The sequence below is a fragment of the Bos mutus genome, chromosome 16 (assembly GCF_027580195.1).
Source record: "Bos mutus isolate GX-2022 chromosome 16, NWIPB_WYAK_1.1, whole genome shotgun sequence".
In the NCBI taxonomy this organism is placed as follows: Eukaryota; Metazoa; Chordata; class Mammalia; order Artiodactyla; family Bovidae; genus Bos; species Bos mutus.
Genome location: NC_091632.1, coordinates 1301959 through 1315442, shown reverse-complemented (window position 1 = coordinate 1315442; position 13484 = coordinate 1301959). Strand labels below are relative to the sequence as shown.

Below are 13484 nucleotides of genomic sequence, written 5' to 3'. Positions count from 1 at the left end.
TGAGAGGGTAAGCCCTGCTGATGGCCGTCCACCACAGGGGAACCTTAGGGACTGTCTATGGAGACTGGGAAGAGCCACTGGCACCTGTCCGTCTTTGTCCAGCGAAGAAGGGAGATGAGCGTCCCCACCCAGCCCTTAGAGCTGCTTTCCTTCCCTTCCCCCACAGCCCGCGCCCTGACCCGGGGTGAGGGTCAGTGACGGGGTCACTAGAGGTGCCCAGCTCAAAACCTGCCCTCGCTTAGGAAGGAATTTAACCCTCTCCCTGCTGGCTCATGACTAGTCACCCTAACAGATCTACCTGCTCGGAGGGGAAAAGTCACTGCAGAGAGGATCACACAGACCCACGTGATAACTCTGAGTGCACGGTGGAAGTGAACACTGGATTTGGAGGCCGGAGGTCTGAGCTGGAGCCCCAGCTCTGCCACAAAAATCAAGGTACAATCCTAGGTAAGTCCTAATTTTCTGAGCCTCAGTTTTCCTATCTATGAATTGGCAGTCAACATACACATTGTGTGGCTTGGAGCCTCAGCATAGTGATTTTCTAAATGTCAAAATGCTTCACACACTTGATGGTTTAGAAACCCCCCTACAACTGTTAGGGGTTTGGACACCTGGAACTCACTGTGGGGCCTGGGACACACCACCCAAACTTGCAAGGTCTCAGTTTTTCCATTTGCTCATGGGATAAATGATTATTTCTTCTCTCAGAGATAAAACTTTAAGTCGGGGAGGGCTCCAAGGTCTTTGATGCTGCAGAAATACAGGTGCGGCTAAGGCCCTGGTTCCCACCTTCGGGCCGCAGCCCGCATCAGCAGAAAGACAGTGGCAGCCCCTGCCACGTTTCTGAGTGAGCACCAGCTAAGCACCTCACAGGCATTTTTGGTAGCAACAAAACCCGTTTTATAATTGAGGCACCTGAAGCTAAAGGGTGGAAGCCAAATCCCACAGAAGGTCCACCTGCCTCCAATCCAAAACCACAGCACAAGGACTCTGGAGAAAAGGCAGCTTCCCCGCAGGTGCACCCAAACCAATCAGCCCTGTCTGCTGCAGGGTGCTGGGGGACAGCCTCCACTTCCTGCTGGGTTCCTGCAGGAGCTCTGGAGTGCCCAGAGTCCAAAGGTTAGTTAAAGGCGGTCTGTTACTATGAATTATAAAGATTCACCAGCAGTTGGTTGGGTCTGGTGAATGCAGTGGTTTCATGCTTTCAAGCGATTCAGACTTACAAGCGAATTTCACCAGTTTTGCAAAAGTCCATTCTACTTGGTGTGGAACTGTCACCCTTAGTGACCCGATCAAGGGACAACACCGGGTAAAGGACAAGAGGCCGCACACGCTGAGCCAAACTATCATTTATGCTCCACCTGGCGACACCCTGCCTGCAGGTGGTGGGTGAGAAAGTTCACTGTCTTTTCTGGGCTGCCCTCCAGCGCCGGCACAGTGAGGTCCACACGCTGGGGTCCACACCCGAGCCCACCTCCACCCCACACCCTACCCCTGCTCCAAGGTCCGGGATCACCTGGGTTAGCAGCTCTTGCCCTTGTTTCTTTGGGCTACAGGAGTGTATGGGTCACTCCTGTAGCAGAATAATCACAGCAATAGTAACAGCAGCAAATGCCTGGATAAGAACTCCACCCCCACCGCCCCCCATAGCAGACAGTGTCTGAATTTTCCAGGTAACCCTTTTTATTCAATCTTCTAAGTACCAGGTATGATTGTCAGCAGCAATTTATAATTCCTGAAGCTAAAGCACAGATTGGCTAAGTAACTTGGCCAGGGTCACGTGGCACATCTGTACACATCTGAAGGAAGAATTTGATGGGGGGCTGAGAGAGGTGTCACAGCTGACGGAGTCTGTTCACCACACTCTCCCTTTCCCAAATCGCATGTAAGCCATGCTCATGACCCAAGGGAGGAGCTGCCCCCACATCCAGACAGTCTGCAGGAGAGTTGCACCATCATCCCAACACCACCACCATGATGGCCATGATACTAACATCAGCTCCCACTAACTGGAATCTAGTATACTCCAGACACTGTAATATATAACATCACTTCATTGAATCCTTTTAAACTTGGGAGGTAGGTATTATTCTTTTCCCACTTTGTAGGTGAAAAAACTAAGCTCAAAGAAAGTTCTAGTATTTGCCAGAAATCTTCCAGCTCAGAAGAAGCAGAGATAGGATGCAAAGAGGGATCTGTCTAACTCCACCTTGCACCCAGCCTCTGAAACCAAGCCCACAGAGACAAAAATGTCTTCAAGAGTCCTGATATGGAACTTCTCCGGTTGCCCGGTGGCTAAGACTCCGAGCTCCCAATGCAGGGGGCCCAAGTTCGATATCTGGTCAGGAAGCTAGATCCCACATGCCACAACTAAGACCCAGAGTAGCCACATAAATAAATAAAAATTTAAAACAAATATTAAAAAAGAAAAGAAAAAGAGTTCTGGGGCCCTGGCCCACTCAGCTAAAAGCTCTGTTCTCACAATGCAGCTGGTTCCAATGCTCCTGTCTTACCTCCTGAGACAGATTACTGCTTCCTGGTGGGTAGGGTTTGGTCTCCTCCCCACCCCCACCCAGTGCCTTCACATGATGAGGTATGGAGTAAAGCTTATGCAGGTCAAGAAGCAACAGTTAGAACCGGACAAGGAACAACATACTGGTTCCAAATTGGGAAAGGAGTATGTCAAGGCTGTATATTGTCATCCTGCTTTATTAACTTATATGCAGAGTACATCATGCGAAATGCCAGACTGATGAAGCACAAACTGGAATCAAGATTGCCAGGAGGAATATCAATAACCTCTGATATGCAGATAACACCACCCTTATGGCAGAAAGTGAAGAAGAACTAAACAGCCTCTTGATGAAAGTGAAAGAGGAGAGTGAAAAAGCTGGCTTAAAACTCAACATTCAGAAAACTAAGATCATGGCATCCGGTCCCATCACTTCATGGCAAATAGATGGGGAAACAATGGAAACAGTGACAGACTTTATTTTCTTGGGCTCCAAAATCACTGCAGATGGTGACTGCAGCCATGAAATTAAAAGATGCTTGCTTCTTAGAAGGAAAGCTATGGGCAACCTAGGGAACATATTAAAAAGCAGAGACATTACTTTGCCAACAAAGGTCTAGTCAAAGCTATGGTTTTTCCAGTAGTCATGTATGGATGTGAGTTGGACCATAAAAAAGCCAAGAGCCGAAGAATTGATGCTTTTGAATTGTGGTGTTGGAGAAGACTCTTGAGAGTCCTTTGGACTGCAAGGAGATCAAACCAGTCCATCCTAAAGGAAATCAGTTCTGAATATTCATTGGAAGCACTGATGCTGAAGTGGAAGCTCCAATACTTTGGCGACCTGATGTGAAGAACTGACTCATTTGAAAAGACCCTGATGGTGGGAAAGGTTGAAGGTGAGAGGAGAAGGGGACGACAGAGGATGAGATGGTTGGATGGCATCAGTGACTCGATGGACATGAGTTTGAGCAAACTCTGGGAGTTGGTGATGGACAGGGAAGCCACAAGACTGAGTGACTGAACTGAATTGAAAACTTATCCATACTCTGAATATCTTAGTTGTTAAAAAATATATCAAACCATTGCCTTTAAAAAAGACATCTAGAGATTAACGTTCATCAAGCCTGAACAAAATGAGTTTGCTCATTTATGGAGAAATGGCACATCTCAGAAAGTTGGCTGCACTCACTCACCCGTGGGACTGAAGCCCGGGTGAGTGTGGTCATGAGACCAGGAGAAGGAACATCCCCTCCGCAGGCTGCCAGGCTCGGTCCCAATCCTGGGAGCCCAGAGCCCTGCGGGGGAAGGAGAGTTGTCTCTGTTACCAGGTGGTTCAGCACAATTTGAAAGCAGCAAAAATGTCTTTGAATGGAAAGAAAAAGCACAGGGTTCTGCTGGAATTTTGTTGCAGAACAGAGAGAGGTTTCGGCTTCAATGAATGAGCCACCCATTCTGACGTTCTCTGCTTCCTCACTGTCAACCAAGTCTCGGCTCCTTGGCCTGCGTTCAAGATTCCCTCTGACCTTGAAGATCTCTTCCAAACTGCTCTCTAAGCTCACCCCCCAACCCTGTTTCTACCCCAGCAGGGTTCCTCAACCTCTTGGCTGGTAGCTTAGTCGCCGTTGTTCCACGGCACCTGGCACGGAGGCGCCTTACTAACATCTGTCTTAGCAGGGGATGGGGGTTGCTAGTGGAGCCCCAAGTCTCGTGCTCGGCCCAGAGCGTGTGTTCCACAGCTAATAAACCTATCCATGCTGGATCAGACCTGAGTTCACGCTTTCACGGACCCCTGGCAAGAGCCTTGAGCTAGCAGGAGAAAAGGATGTCAACCCACAGAAGAGAGGACAGGGAATCTGCTTCAGGACCGAGTGGCCGTCAGCTGTGTGAGGATAATAAGATAACAGTGAATCCTCACAGCTGGAAACCAGGCCAGTTCTCTCACTGCCCAGCATCTCTCTCCCCCACTACCCAACGCATTACGTTCTCACCCTTGGCTCTTTCCGGAGTCCCACAAAAGCTTCTTATCCTTCCAATGAGTCTGCCTTTCAACAACCATCTGATGGCAGCAAGCTTGGAGACATGCTTGGGATGCAAGAAATGGCTACTTGAGAGATTCGCTCTTCCGGAAGCAGACGAGGCTCCTCCCAGGCATGAAGCAGAGGCCGGGGATCAGGCAGCACTGTACCTGACCCCGAGAAGCCCCCGCCAACCAAAGCTCTCTGCCCTTTGGCACTTCGGCCACCTGGGGGATGCGGACCCCTTGAAGAATGGCTAATGTGGCTGCTTCTAGTCAAAGCCAAACAGTTGGGAACAGAATGAAGGGAAATCACAGAAAGAATGAAACCGACTTACATGAGGAACGGATGGAGAAAGGGGGCTTGCTTCCAGGAACAGGGACTGGTGAGGAATCCAGGGAAGCGCGGAGGCCAGCCTGGAGGAGGGGGCGCCGCAGGTGCTGCTCCTGGCCTCTCCATGGTCTTCCGGGACGCCACACAACAACCTGCACACACACGGGCCCTGCGCCCGCAGAGCGCTATCTACTGCCCCGATCTCGCGGCCGCTGAGCTAAATTCCACCAGCTCAGCTCTTTTGCAGAAAGGGGGTTGCTTTGCTTGTGCACCATTCTTTCCACAAGGGTGGTCATCTTGCCCGCTGCCCCTCTTCCGGGGTCTTCTCTCACACAGCCGCTCTTCTTTCTCTGTAGGAGTGTTCCCAGGCCCTGCCGTCTCAAGAAACTACAGTGACTCTGCTCTCATCACTGTCCTGACCTCATTTCACAGAAAGCAATCAGCAACCCAAGACCCAGTGGGCCGAGGTGGGAGGGGGCTCCTTCCACTTACAGGAGCCATTTGCGGTCCCGTGGGGAGGCCGTGCCACTCAGAAGGGCATCTCCCCACATGGGGCTGGGCTCAAACTGGCCCTGAGCTAAAGCTACCGCCAGCACAGGCTGAGGCCCTGCATGGTCGGTCCTGAAATTATCGACCCGGGTGTTTTTCCTGTTGAGCCTCTTGCTAAGGCCCTGCAAGTCTCCCCTCAACACTGGAGAACAGAACGTGCTTGGCTGCAAACCTGGCCATCATAAATTGCTAATAACAGACTCTCAATCTGAAAAACAACATCATAGAAGGCCTGGCCCTTCTTTTCTGCTCCTCTCATCCGCACCACAGAGGAGGCAATGGCACCCCACTCCAGTACTCTTGCCTGGAAAATCCCATGGACAGAGGAGCCTGGTAGACTGCAGTCCATGGGGTCGCTGAGGGTCGGACACGACTGAGGGACTTCACTTTCACTTTTCCCTTTCATACATTGGAGAAGGAAATGGCAACCCACTCCAGTGTTCTTGCCTGGAGAATCCCAGGGACGGGGGAGCCTGGTGGGCTGCCATCTATGGGGTTGCACCGAATCGGACATGACTGAAGCAACTTAGCAGCAGCAGCAGCAGCATCCACACCACTATTTCCGCAAGACCAAGAAGAGAAAGAGATGCCTCCTCTGGCCACAGGGGAGAAAGCTGCTCCCCAGAGGCTCACTTTCACCTGTCTTCAGGCACAAAAGCTGGGGCCGAGGAGTCTGAACAGGAAACGTCCATTTTCCAAGGTCCCTCCTCATCGCTAAGCTCAATTTATCCTCAGATTCATTGAGCACTTGCTAAGTGCCGAACTCTGTGCACCTAACACGAAGGCGCAGAGTCCCACTCACAGGTGGGGGTCACTGGGGACCACCTCCTGTGCTCACCCCGGGGAGGGCGATCGACAGCAGGCTGCCGTGAAGCTGGCTGTCTGTCCCTCCCTGCAAGCGTTCCCTGCCCTCTGCGAAGGGGCTGGGAGAACAGAGCAGGAGTGAGGCTGGACAAGAGCAAAGAGCCAGGGGCGGACATCTTTGAAAAGAGCAACAGTAAGAGGCAAATGTGAATGTGGCTAGGTATACATTATAGAAATCGTGTTCAGTGTACTGGTTATATGCAAATTATATGTAAATATGTACACAGCCCTCAGAAGAATCCAAGTGTCGCCTCTACTTTTTCTGCCTGTCTCTTACTCAAGCTGTTTCCAGGGTTACCTAGGAAGCTACTATCTGACCACCTGGCCAGGGTACTGCAGAGTACTTTCCCAGTCCATCTTCCCGCCTTCCCCTTCGTATCAACGTCTCTCCTTGATCTCACCTCTCCAGGAAGGCTACCTGAGAAATGTTGAGTACAGAGGAGAGAGACAAAATGGAGCATGGCCAAGGTAGCAAATGAAAGGAGGGGAGGAGGATGGTGGCCTCTGCCAAGGCAACTATCCTTCCAGATCTGGGCCCAGGACGGGCTCCCTGCAGCTGTCAAGAGGCCCTCAGACCCCAGGCATTCCCTGATGCCCTTAGCCCTTTCCCATCACCAGTTCCCCCAAACCAGGGGCAGCAGGCCAGGGGCTCCTGCAAACACCCCACCATGGTTCCCACGTGCGTTGCTACGTGGCACACTGGCCCCGTGGACCAGCCTCATCTCTTCAGACCCACAGTCAGTGTCGAACTAAGAGGCCCCACCACCCTGCCTGTGAGTCCCAGTCTCCCAATGCACAAAGCGAGGGATGAGGCACCCTCCGCCCTTCCTAACTGACAAGGTTTCACGAGGCATCCCTGAGATGAGCCACATGGCAGGACCTGTGCGTGGAAGGCACCACCAAGAACAGATGCAGAACTGTGACTAACTCCACAACCGGATTTTGAAACTGCAACAAAAATCACCAGGGTAGCTGTCTTCATCCTCATCTGACTCTACTGCTACAGCAACACAGTTTTTCCCAGGAAGGGTACAAGTGGTCCTTCCCGAGTTGCTGATGGGAAAAGCGAGGTTCCTAGCGGTGGCGTGACAGGCCCGAGGACACAGTCTAGAGCAGGCCTTGGTCTCCTCTGGGGTCCACGGGCCTTCAGCGCCCACTGGCCCCACAAGCACTCATAGAGCAACGGCTAGAGGAACCTGGAGAGCCTGTGGGAGCTGCGGGAAAGGCAGGACGAGGAACCCACTGCTGCCTAGGGGGCAGCACCTGGGCCGGACTATGGGAGGTCAGCACTGCACTCGGTCCAGCAGGCCCAGCTAGCGCCCTGGGAAGGCTGCCGCTGATCCTTCTGGCCCTGGGTGTCAGGCCTGACCCAGAAAGTGGGCAGCCTGACCCGTTACCAGCTGGAAAATCAAGGAAGGAAGTAAACAGAGCACCGTTTCCCCCCTACAGATATAGAAACCTAGGCACAGGAAGGGTGATGGCACTGGCAAGACCAAGCAGAGAGCAGCCCCAACAGCTCCCATGAGGCAAATCCTGGGCAACTGCTGTGTCTCAGCACTTCCTTCCAATGGCTACAATGACTGCCAAAAAGGACAACCCACTGCCTCAGTTTATGGGTAAGGAAAATGCAGCTCAGAGAATTTAGGTAAACGGCCCAACCTCAAGATTCAAAAACCAAAAGCTTCCAGTCCAGAACTTTCTGACTCTAAGACTCCACGGTGTTTTTACCGAACCATCCTGCTTCTCTATAAGTTGAAGAGCATTCCAGAGTGACACTGAGTGGTTCATAAGGTATTGGCGTGGGAGGAGAAAGAAAGATACCGGACCCTGGAGCAGGCTATGGATGAGCTCAAACCCCTTCACCCACGGCCAGGGCCCTCTGGAGCCTGGCCTGGCCTCCAGTGTTGAGGCTCACAGACCCTAATGCAGGTGCGAACAGGCGCCTTCACACCTCAGGGCTGCAGTTCACAGGGTGCCCATGCCTGAAAGGCTTACATTCTTGAGCAGAAAACACCCAGACCTCACTCCAAGCCCAGTTCAAATGTTGCCCCTCCTTGGACTTCCCTGGTGGCACAGTGGCTAAGAATCCACCTGCCAGTGCAGGGAACACAGGTTCGATCCCTGCTTGCGAAGATTCCACATGCCGCGAGGCCACTGGGCCGGTGCAGTGCAGCCACCAAGCTGGAGCTACAGCGCCTGTGCTCTGCTCTGCAGCAAGAGAAGCACCCTCAGCAAGAAGCCCGCGCACCACAGAAAAAAGAGCAGCCTTGCTCGCTGCAGCTAGAGAAAGCCTGCGCAGAGCAACGAAGCCCCAGCGCAGTCAAAACGGAAGAAATTAATGAGTTAAATGAGGCTGCTCCTCCTTTATGAATCACTCCCTAAAGATCCTAGAAGAGCCGATTGCTCCTCCAGGGCATTCCAGAACCCTTGGACACCCCTGGCCTCTAGTACTTGACTGGACTGCAATTATTCTCTTACCTGTCTGCAGTGGTTCCTGTCACCCTATGTTACAGATGAGGAAACTGAGACTCTGAGAGCTTTTGTTACTTGCCCAAGGCCACACAGGCCGTCTGGCTCCAGAATGCTCCTGTCCGCGAGGGCGCTGCTATTCTTCCTTGCCTCCCCCATCCTTAGTGCAGTGCCTGGCCCCTGGCATTGTCCAGTAAAGGTTTGGTTCATTAAAGATATGGAGGGACGGGGTGTTGCTGCTCCCAGCCACCTCCACTCCGAAGCCCACCTGCAGCCCTGGGGAAGCCCCCAGGATGCCCTACTTGTCACTCCACCTTCCACCACTCCTGACCTTGGCTGCCCTTCTCCTGAAAAGCTCCAGGGCCTTTGCCTCGCTCCTGTCCACTTCTTCCTGCAGTGCCCCAGCCGCTGCAAGGGTCTTTCTGTCTTTCCAACGGGAAACTGAGACTCACAGAGGCCTCACGGACAGTGGATCTATTCAGAGTCACGTGTCTTGCCCCCAGGGTAGCGCCTGATAGGGACTGGTTTTACCTCTGCCTCAAGCGAAAAATTTTAAAAAAGCAAGCCCCAGGATAGGGGAGTCTGGAGGTCAGCAGCGGCCCTCCCCTCAGCCCAGCACCCTCTGGCTGACCTGGCCACTGGTCTGGGGCGGGCCTGCGGGGAGCGGCTGCTCCCCGGGCCAGGGCGGAGGAGACAAGCGGCCTTTGTGTCTGCAGCCTCCTGAGACACCTGTTCCCCCTCCTGCCCGCCTGCGGCCGCCCTCCCTCAGGGCCGGCCAGTGTGCAGCCTTGTTTACCCCGCGGCCCTGGCAGCCAGAGTGGCCTGCTCCCAGCATGGGGCTGGGCGGCCCTGCCAGCACCTGCCCGGCCCTGCCGCCGGCCAAGCACAATCACCCCGCTGTTGACACAGTTGCTGATTTTCGGGAGGGACGGGAGGGCAGAAGCAGCAAAGGCATTTAGCGTCCGCCTGCTAATTTGCAGTTGGCCCGAGCAATCCTATACCCCATCCCTCGTCCAGCTCCCCCAACTCCTTGCCCCCCGGCTGCCTAGGAGAGATTTGGGCTTCCCGTCCCTGGGTCACTTGGGTTTCCCACCACAGGCAGCCCCGCACATCTCATGCATATCAGTGCACCCCAAAACCCACCCTGCCCATGCTGCCACACACAATCCATAGCCAAACAAGGCTGCCAGGAGCCCCCAGCTACCCTGTCTTTGAGCGCTCACTAATTGCCCTCCCCTGCAAAGTCACGATGCTCCAGGTCCTTGGTGAGGGACAGGATATCTGAAATGCCCTTGGAGACCCCAGTGGGGCCCTGGGAGATGTGGGGAGACCTGCCCTTACAACCTTCTCCCTGACTTGCTCTCGACAAGCTGTCTCCTCACCTTCCAGGTCACTATGCTTCCCCTTAAAAGAAAGAAAGAAAGAAAGTGAAGACCCTCGGTCATGTCCAACTCTTTGCGACGCCATGGACTGTAGCCCACCAGGCTTCTCCGTCCATGGGATTATCCAGGCAAGAATACTGGAGTGGGTTGCCATTTCCTTCTCCAGGGGATCTTCCCGACCCAGAGATTGAACCCGGGTCTCCCTTATTGCAGGCAGACGCTTTACCCTCCCCTTGAAAGAAAGAAAGAAAGTGAAGACACTCAGTCGTGTCCAACTCTTTGCAACGCCATGGACTGTAGCCCACCAGGCTCCTCCGTCCATGGGATTATCCAGGCAAGAATACTGGAGTGGGTTGCCATTTCCTTCTTCAGGGGATCTTCCCGACCCAGAGATCGAACCCGGGTCTCCCTCATTGCAGGCAGATGCTTTACCCTCTGAGCCACCAGGGAGCCTTCCCTGACTGCCCAGATCTGGCTGTGGTGCCCTCCTGGATGCTTGGACACTCTGCAACCCTCCCCCGGCACCTCCCAACCTTCACTTCATCAGTCAGTACCTAACCTTTACCTTCATCAAAACTGTGAGGGCCTCACTGGTCTCTCAGCCCGTGTGCAGGGCACAGCTTTGAGGCCACTGCCCTCCTGCCTGCTGGACGGATGCATGATGGAGCAGCGCCCTTGGGTCAACCCCACCTCCACCCCAGGTTCCCACTTGGACAGTCACCTCTTGGGTTGATAGGGCCTGGTGGCCAGTTGAAAGAGCTTCAGGAACTACCTGTTAACTTGCCACCAGCACATGAATTTAGATGGGTAAATCTGATTAGCCAGTCATCTCCTAAGAGATCAAAGAGCAGGGTCTTGAAGGACAAGGGATGAATGAGTCTGATGATGGGAGAGGGAATGGGGAAGGCAGGGACAGAAAGACTCAGCGGGCCAAAGGCCAGGGAAGGCACCTGGGGGAGAGGTTACTGTTGGGGGGGCAGGGACTTTCCCTCTGACCACTTCCCTGCCCTATCTGAGAGCCTCGACTCAGGACTCGGGAAATTCGCTTCACCCTTTGGTGAACTGTCTGAACAGGATGCTGACCCCACAGGAGGGCGGCCGGAGTCAGACTCTCCAGACCCCTAAAACTGCCGGGTACACACACACCCATGCTCACGTACAGCACTTTCCTCAATTCTGGTTCCCCAAACTCCAAGTCAATCAACACCCAGAGAGAGGAAACAAATATCTAAATATCATCTCCAAATTGCCAGTCTCAAGTTGAGGAGTATGGATCTCAGGGCAGGGAGATCTGGTAGCAGAGAAAGGAGCTTACCTTGTGAAAACCACAGGTGGCTGATGCTCTACATGCATCAGTTCCAAAAGAGCCAGCATGCATAGCTGTGCAGGGTGTGCGCTGCATAACTCCAAGAGCCCCGCTCACCCAGACGCGAGAGTCAGGCTCATCCCTGACTTCCTCAGACACCAAAGAGAAAAATCTCCCCTGCCACCTACCTCTACCCCAAGCAAGATGCCCTTTTTCTGTTCTCTGCCCTGTTTCTTGGCTTGGGGACCTGGGACAGCTGAGCCCTTCACCCCCACTAAGGGGAGAAGCCTTGATCTCCTGGCCTCACCAGCCCAAACGAGGGGACCCCACTGAACTCCCCAACCCTAGTCTTCTGGTGGAGAGGTGGGGCTACACTCCCCGCCCCCCCTCCAAAAATGACACAGGAGGAGACTGCGTCCCTGCAGAGAGGAGAATGGTGGGTGATCGCCTCCCTGGTAGGCTAGAACTGAGCCCCCAGTGTTGGGGTGGGGGGAGGGGAGGCCTCGCTCTGGCTCCTGAGCACTGGCCCTGCCGGACTCTCTCTCCCCTTGCCTCCCTGACACCGGTCTAATGTCCCCACTGCCTTCCAGGGGCTGTGAGAGGTACTGCTGGTTCCACAGGGCTAGCAGACATGGGCTTACACGCGCTTACACGCTCTTTCACATACCCTCCCTCTCCACCAGCTACGGACAGGGGAGCCAAGCAAGTCAGAGAAATGGCAGGTGCTGGAGGGCCCCTCCCTTTTGCTTTCAGCGGCTCCCCACTCACTCCCCACTGGCCCCAGACCGCCTGGTTGTACCTGGAAACAAGCGTCCTTCCAGCCCCTCCCCACTAGCCTTTTATTCGTGCTTCCTTCCCCACCCCACCCCACCCTACCTTTCAAGGGATGGGCCTGGAACCAGAGCCTCGCAGGAATGGGTGAATGACTTCAGGCTCCTTCCTTGGGCTGGGGTGAGGGTGCTGAAGCAAGGCTGGGTCAGAGCGGCACACCCGGGGTGCACGGGCCAGCCTCTGTGGCCAGGTAGGACTTGATTCTTTTGAGTCAGCAGGAGGACAGCTTTAGCCAGAGCTCACTCCCTTTCCTGCCTCCTCCCAGGTGCCAGAAGTAGGAGGCCTATGGGCCAGCCACTGGACAGCCCACCAGAGCCCACAGCCCACCGGGGAGGGGAGGGGAGGGGGGGGGTGGGGCGCGCGGGGCGGGGCCTGCTCAGCGGTCATCCCGAAAGGGTATCAGCCCAGTGTTACAGGCCTCTTATACTTCCAACTATTGCTTCTCCTACCATTCTCTTTCAGCAGAATATTCTACTATTGGTCAAGCCTTGATTTCCAGTCTTCCAGAGAAGAAACACGGACCACTTTTTCTGTTTCACCGTCTGGCAATTCTACATATATTTTAAATTCTTTCCGTTCTGATTATAACACCTATTGTTGTACTACCTTTGGAAACTACAGAAATATAGGAATAAGAAAATATAAGCCACAATTAAAACATTAGTAAAAAAAAAACAAAAACAAAACAGAAGTCAAGAAAGGATGGAGGTCTGGGGTGGGCTACTCCCAGCTACTGGCGCTTGGCTCGCTGTGCGCTTTAACTCTGACTGGTCACTGACCCTCGTCTTGGCCTTACAAGGAAATCCCCCAACCCTGGCTGCTCCTTCAAAAGGCTGCACCTGGATCCCCAGGGCACCCACCTCATGCCCACTCAGCGCAGGCCCTGAGGCTGGAGTGGGGCACCTTCAGCCCTGCCAAAGAGCAAGCAGGACCGAACCCTGAGGTCCCTGCCCCTCCGTGGGAGAGGACGGGACCAGGCCCTCTGGCTCCCACCCCTTCCTGTTGCACAGACGGCACATTCCATTCCGAGTCAAGCGAGGGGCGGGCCTAGCAGAGGTGAGGCCGGGGAGATCAGTCTGGCCTCCTCTGGGGTGGGGCCCCCAGAGAGCTCCAGGTCTGGCAGGGATTACAGATCCAAGCCACCAGAGAAGGGAGCCTGAGTGGGCGTGCCCTATCTGTGGCTCCTTTGCGTTCCCCTCTCTTCAAGCCAAAGCACTGACACT

General features: G+C 54.1%; 1 protein-coding gene across 1 annotated transcript in view; it reads right to left on the bottom strand.

Moving 5' to 3' along the window:
- The window catches only part of SOX13 (SRY-box transcription factor 13), a 30937-nt gene extending 25272 nt beyond the window's left edge, over positions 1-5665 (bottom strand). Inside the window, exon 1 of the mRNA XM_070384527.1 lies at positions 4865-5665. Within this exon, the coding sequence (XP_070240628.1) occupies positions 4865-4986 (122 nt within the window). The 5' untranslated portion in view covers positions 4987-5665. The remainder of the gene's footprint in view (positions 1-4864) is intronic.
- Positions 5666-13484: the final 7819 nt, after the last annotated feature.